Raw genomic sequence first — 7,631 nt, forward strand, 5'->3', positions numbered from 1 at the left:
CTAAATGTGGAACCAAATTTGGTGCAACAATATACATTTGAATCGCAAATATTTTGCAGGGTGGTTTATTTGGCTACGGGAAAATTAGTTAGCGCCGAAAACTTTCCACATTAATTATGCCTGTTGTAACGACTTTATAATGCTTTCACTTGGGTACATATCCGATCTCCGATCCGACTAATTTCGATCGCTGTTAGTCAGCTTAATTTTAGTTATTGCTTTCAAGCCGAGCAATGGATAGCTACTGATCCACTTGTGAAATGACAATATTTTTAAGTTGAAAATTGTCGTACTGAATAATCAAGCTCTGCACTCTACAGTTAAATTTTTAAAGGTAGTTGCAGGCCAGTCTGCATTTCATGGCACTTCACGCCGAAATCTCTAGCGTACAGAACCTATAATTTTTAGGTGTGCAGGTCTACAATCAATATTTTATGTATACTTTAGGTTGAAATCCTCCAGAATTTAGCTTTTTTTCAAAATTCAAGTGTGCAATTTACCAATTCATAATTATGTGCACGCAAATTTCTTACTTGTCACACAATGCAGACTGGGTTGCAGGGTTGTTAATTGAGCAATATTTTAGAGAAGTTTTCATAAGTTGTTTAACTATTTGCTTTGTGTTTATCAGTCATATTTGAAACTAAAAATATTTTTCTTCAAACTGAGTTAATTTTTTTGTGCTAGCCAGATCGGTTTTTGGCAATATCTCCGACAATTGTGACGATACAGAGTTGAAATTTCTATACAATCCTTGTATTGTTTACATCCTTCCAGCAAACACATGTTTAGCGAAAAAAATATATTCATCTATATTAACTCATAATTGTTGAGCTTTCTCGCTAATTTTTTCACGAAACTTCAAGGCATACTCTTCAAAAAGAACCATCGCTTGTAGTCAACATCAATCGGGCTATGCTTTTAATATTCCATCAAAAATTTATAATTGCTAAAGTTCAACATATGCTGGCCTTGCAATTTCAAACGCCAAAAATGTTTCTTTTTGAACAGTATGCCTTGTAGTTTATACCATGAAAAAATTGGCGAGAAAGCTCGACAATTAGGAGTTAATATAGGTGAATATTAATATTCCTAAAAATAACTATAATTTTTTTTTTTCGCTACAAATATGTTTGCTGGAAAGATGTAAACAATATAAGGATTGTATAGAAATTTCAACTCTGTATCATCACAACTTTCGGAGATATTGCCCAAAACCTATCTGGCGTGCCAAGGTCGCCCAGGTGTGAAATACAGGGCTGTAAAGCAAAAACGACGAAGGCCAGTGTGTGTTTTGTTGCACTTTTTGCCAAGATATCATTTGTGCAATTGTGTAATTTTGTTTTTTTATATTTATGTATACATGAGGTTTAAAATTAATGTTTTTCAAAATTTAGGTGGGCAATTTACTAATTCCAGTGTGTACACAATAAATCTCAGGTGTGTGCCTGCCACAGAATACAGAATTGGGCTTAACAGAGTCAGTTAGCTTTTACAAACACAGAGTGGCCAAGTATGAGTTTTTGAATGTCTTTGACTGAATTAATTGGCATATTGAAAAGTCCTTAAATACCCAATCTTTTGTCTTTCAATAGTCTATGCGCAGCTTAATGTATATAGTCAAGCGGGGTAAAAACAAAACAATTTTAGCTACTTTGTCTGCATAACTTTTGTTTTTCGCAACAGAAGTGTAATTTTTCATTCTTTCTTTATTGTATTTTTTCATTCTTATTTGAGATGGGTCTACATTTCCAATCACATAAAGGATTTTTAATTTTATTGTAAAATGAAAAAAATATTTTACAAAATCTGTTGTTTTTTTTTACCCTGATGAAAGGGCAAAAAAAAACAATGCCGGGGTAAAAAAAAACAAGTGTACATTAGAACCATTTATAATAATTTATAGAAGCCGGTTTGACTTTATTTACTGTAAATAGACTAAAAATGCTCTTTCAAGGTCACAACCAGGGTTTTTTAAGGTTTGGTTTAGGTGACCGCTAAGTAGTTTTAAGAGACCGCAAGTGTTTCATTTAAATACCAAAAAGTTGCAAGTCCAAAATTTGGGAAACCGACTGTTTCGGTCCCCCAAAACACGGTCACAACAACACATAAATTTCATGAATACCTTTATTGTAAAGAGAATTTGAGTTAAACTAATTTCTCCCTGGTAAATTAAAACTGTGCCTTTCCACAGTTAGCACTGGTCATCAGTGGTTTTCTAGGCCCGGAAGAAGTAAATTGCCTCAACAAGATGAGTTTTTAGATTTTTGGGCCAGTCCCAGGACAACCTGGAATTATTAGCTTTTTCTTCATTTTTAGGAATAAAATTGCTAGTTACCTTTATTTCATCCTCATCATTACAAAAAACATTCATGTCTTTCACCTGTGCTGTGGGTCAAGTCTAAAATAATTGCTCAAGTCTACCTCTGTGATCTGCACTTGTTTAGGTTCTGGGCCACTTGTTATATGTACTAAAATTAAATTTTGTACTTTTTCTACCAAGGTAAATTTATAGAAGTTTAACATCTCTAGGTAATTACTTTCCTACTGTTAAGGCAAATTTTTATCAATTAACCTGAAAAGAATAACCCTAGAAGTTTCAATTTAATCTATTTTGCCTGTTTGGACATAATAATGCCTTCATGTGGTATTGATTTGGATCGCGATACACTTTGTTGAAAATATCGGATATCGGTATCAGAATAAAATTTCAAATCCCTATTCGTAAACGATTAATTTCTTCAAATGTTTCACTTTCTTCTGGCACTAATGTTAGCTGGTATTCATTTATTTTGGTGTATAGCAGTAAATTTTCTAAAATAAAACTAAAAAGTTTGGTTATTTTACCCACTAACATGCCTGTTAGTTGTTTAACTTAGAGTTTTTAGTCCATGGTCTCACAAACAAGCCTCATTATGTATCTTTGGTATTGGTACATATTTGCTAGGCATATTTAGTTTACTTTTTAAACCTAAAAATTACATTGGGGTAATAAAAAACACTGTTTTTTTTACCCCGTTCCCATAGAATCGATCAGGGTAAAAAACAACAACAAAATATCTAAAAAACTTAGAAAACAGCTAGGAAAGTAAGGTATTTTGGGTTTAATAGATCAATGTTATCACACAACACAGAGTAAAGGCCATTGCCACAAACTGGGTTGTATACGAATTACACAAAGGTTTCTAAAGGTCTTACAAACCTTTTTAAGATACAAATTTAACAACTGTTGTTTAAACCAGCATAACTTTACTTGGAGAAAAAAGTTAAGATGATTGAGGGCTTATTGGTTAGGCCAAGAATGTATTTCTTACCTGAAAAAAAAATTATATATACTTTAGGTGTAATGGCATTGTATTTTTTACCCCAACTTTAGCAAATTTTTTTTTTACCCCAAGTGACTATATATTGTAAAATTGCGGCAAAATGCTAGTGCAAAAAAATTTCACTATTTGTACAATGCAAACCATGGTATTTTTAGTGTAATTTTTTTTTAAATATATCAAAAAAATGTTAAACCACCCAATATTATTTTTTTTTTAAGCTACAAATTTTCTTTAAAATTTTTTCATCAATTTGTGTTGCAACCCTTTAACAAAATGCTTTTCTGTCAATTTTCTATTTGTTTTATCTAAGGTTTAGTCTTTATCAGGGAAAGAAAATACTTTTATATAGAAACAACAATTTGGATAAAATAAAAAAGAAATTGCCCAAAGAGCATCTTGTTAGTATACCATGCCTTTGGTTAAAAAAACGCTTACAAAATTTGATAATATTTGGTTTGAAACATTGATAAATATATGTACAAACTGGTTCATAAGCATCCAGTTCAGTTTGACTGTGCATCCATTGACGAAAAATCTTGTTGTTTTTTTAGTGTACAAATATGCATAGTTGTGTTTTTTTTACCTCCAACACTAATTAAGAATTGTAAATCCCAAATTAGTCTTAAAGTTGAATTCATGTTTAATTATATTGTACTACTTTTTTGCAGAATTGTATTTCTAATAAAAAAACTGAAAAACATGTCTGACCTTTCTGAAAAGGATTCCGCTGACTCTGCCAATTCTCATGCAATACCTATTAGGCGACCACGGTTGTCGGCTGGTGATAATGCACAAGGATATATAACTCCTACCATTTCACCTTCATCTGAACATAAATTTTTGATACCAAGTCCTATGGTCACTCGCCGTACACGAACATTTTCAGCAAGCCGACGTGCCACCGAAGGTCCTGTATACACTGGAGTTTGCAAATTTTTCTCTCGCTCAAAAGGACATGGCTTCATAGAGCCCGATTCAAACAGTGATTCTAAACAGGAACCAAATATTTTTATGCATGTGTCTGATATTGAATGCGATTATGTGCCTGTGCCTGGTGACATACTGAGCTACAAACTAACCCACATTCCTCCAAAAAATGAAAAATATCAAGCTGTTGATGTGCGCATTACCAAAATGTGCACAGACGCTGGTCAACAGCACACACGTTGGGATGGTTCCAGTGCTCCACTATAAAGTCTTGTTATAACTGTCAGCAATGCTGCTTTTTTAGATTTCTTGACTTTATATAATTCTACCACATTATCCAAAGGTTAAGTTTCAATAAACAAATGGGGTTCATGCATATAATTTGATTTTATACTTCATGTAATGGGATTTGTGCATACTATGTGTTTTCATACTTCATTTTCCTGCAATGAAAATAATTCCAATAATTTGAAACATACTTAACATACAACTTGTTTTATTTAAAATTGCAACCTACATTTGTATTGCATCAGTTGACATCCAGCTTTGTAACTTACATGAAGCTTGTGTTTTACATAAAACAGGACAAACTTACATATGTACAAACTAGTGCCAATCATAGGGGCATGGACTCGAGCTTTCTGTCACAGTAGTATGTACTAATCCTGACTTAACATTTATACCCCTTGGCGGTTGTACCTTAGATTTAATCCGATATACACTTGGGAAATTAGTATACCCGGTTAAAGAGTTTGTCTTTAGAATCATTCTGTCAATTTAATTTCAGGGTTTGTAACCTTGTAGATAACATCACTTAAAGGTGTGTAAAGTTTAATATATCACACAGCCTTTCTAAAAAATAATATTGTACAAAGGAATAATTCGCAGTAAATACTGTAACATTTTCTTAAAATTTGATAAATATTTTGGGTGCAAGTAATTCTTCCTTGTTTAGCAAAGCATTTATTGATCCACTAAATAAAATACATTACAGTTAAAACATCCTGATTGAAAAAAAAGTTTTACATAATTTACTTAATCCATGTAGAAGAACATTTAAAATTGTTGTGCAGTGTTGGTTCAACATACTGTTATTGATTTGTTTTGGGTTGTATGAATTACATGCATTTACATAAACTGACTGCAGCGTTTGTGTCATTCAGGGTCATTTCTAAAAAATAGAAGCACACAGTGCTTTGTTAGTGTTTCCAGTTCATTTCAATTTGCTGAAGTCTAGTTTGTGTGAAGCCAAAGTACTCCTTGAAGATCCGACTTGCTAAATGTTTCGTAATATAATGGATTTAAACAGTCCTAGTACAAACTAATTAAAAAACAAGCTTGGTGTATTGCTACATTTTGTTGTATACACTATATTTGTTCTGACCACTCGTAACTTAAAAACATGTAAGTGTCTGTTATTCATAAATTTTCTTCTTATTTTTTGAAATCATTAATACAATTTATTAATATTCTCGCCATTCGGACTATTTTAATGTGATTTAAAACCCACCTTCTGATAATACCAACCAATAAGTAAAACATATTAATGTCACTAAATATTTGCTATATAACACACTACTGATTAGTCTGATTTATTTAGGATAACAGACCTTTAAAACCTATCTTTCATTTATCCAATTGAAAGAATTTTGTATAGCGCTACGTTTAAAAAGTTACCAATCCTGTCTAAGCAGGTGCTACAGTTTATGATATTTTGAAGTACCGTGTTGTGTGGTAATAAATTTGTTTTCCCTAAACGGATTTCATCTAGAATTATATGGTTATGTGGCTGGCTCCTCTGCAGATATCTGGGTCATGGCATACTATTTTGGCTGCATTGAGCTGTCAAGGAGCAAAATCGAACGTCAATTTTCGCTTTACGCGTTAAAAGCATATCGTGAGCGATGACTACTACACTCATAATTTATTCATCAAATTCGCCACAATGATGTGACAATGACATGAATTGGATATCCTGGGCGGTATTCCTTTCCATTTCCACGCATTATGCTTTAACTTTTAGAAATAAAATTTTACTGTTGTTATGAGCAGTCGTAGATTAAAAACACAACTGCACAAGCAAAATTATTGGAATCTTAACTAATTTTGCACTATCACTAATCACTATTAATTAACTGAATAATTATACTACAATTTTTTATATAGATCCCTTTATATCAGCGATTGTCAAATATTTTTTACCGCGGGCCATATGAGAAACAAAATGTGGCGGGCCAGGTCAAAGGTAGGATATTATATACATTCCTTGATATTGGGATTAATGAAGTGGTGGGGGCGTTAACCCAACATCTCAAGGTTAAAATACGTGAAATTTTGCACAGAACAACTTACAATGCTTTCTTTGCTTTTTGAGGCAAAGTTGCCAAACGTGTTACTTGCTATACAATAGACATTGCAAAGACGGAATAAATCGGGAGAAACATAAACATAGCATTAACTAAATTAGGTTGGCAAATTTTTTAAATTGGTATGTTTCAAAGGTTGGAAAACGACCGTAATAATTTCACATTATTAAGACGGAATACTTTTGATCGAACGGTAAAACTCTATTTACAAATATTAGGCTAAGTTTGACAAACTTTCGTTTGAACGATTGTCAAAAAGCAGAGGGTGAATTTTGTCTGTAAAGACGCCCCAAACTTATTCGCGCGAAACGCAAAACAAATTTCCAATTTAGTCTTCAAAAACAGGATAAATATGGAGTTCGGCGGGGTCATATATCCGTCATTGAAAGTTTGTATTTTTGGAAAATTGAGTTGTGGACCGGATTAACCTGCTTGGCGGGCTGGGCCGTAGGCTATTTCGCCCAGGTCTGCTTCATATGGTAATATTAATTGAAATTGGTTCTGGAACGAGATTTCCCATTAGTTTATAAAATTGCAAAAGCTATACGAAGAAATGGCCCAGTTCGTTTTGATTCGAACTTTATACATGTTATTCGTACTACTTTATTTGTGTTTTGCCCACCTTAAGTCTACATAAAGTTCAGTAAAGAAAATTGGGTCGTCGAACCTTCGCTGTTATAACTAGGCTACGCTAAGATTGGGTCGACGCAACAAAAAGGTTGAGTAACTGGTGGAGTAGCCAGTTGAAATAACACAAAACAACGAAACATAAACAAACTAGGATTATTACGGAATTTGAACAAGATTTGCAATAAAAAATGCAGTTCGCACATTTTGCATTTTATTGCTCTTTATGTTCTGTAAAAACATAATGTTATTTCCAAAGTGTTAATATTTTTTAATTTGGAACGAATCGTGAGCCAGTCTTCTACTGATTGTCTTTAGAAAAGCACCTGTTTCTCAATTTATGCGTCAAACGGAGATTGGTTACCATTTTAACGATTTATATTTT

The 7,631-nt window shown here is 32.9% G+C and overlaps 1 protein-coding gene across 1 annotated transcript; it reads left to right on the plus strand.

Moving 5' to 3' along the window:
- Positions 1-3,998: 3,998 nt before the first annotated feature.
- LOC146164408 (calcium-regulated heat-stable protein 1-like) lies at positions 3,999-4,584 on the plus strand. The gene has a single exon (XM_083381779.1). It carries the CDS (start codon positions 4,026-4,028, stop codon positions 4,518-4,520), a length of 495 nt encoding a protein of 164 aa, XP_083237905.1. The 5' UTR covers positions 3,999-4,025; the 3' UTR covers positions 4,521-4,584.
- The last annotated feature ends 3,047 nt before the right edge of the window (positions 4,585-7,631 follow it).

The sequence above is a fragment of the Ascidiella aspersa genome, chromosome 2 (genome assembly GCF_963924565.1).
Source record: "Ascidiella aspersa chromosome 2, kaAscAspe10.2, whole genome shotgun sequence".
Classification (NCBI taxonomy): domain Eukaryota; kingdom Metazoa; phylum Chordata; class Ascidiacea; order Phlebobranchia; family Ascidiidae; genus Ascidiella; species Ascidiella aspersa.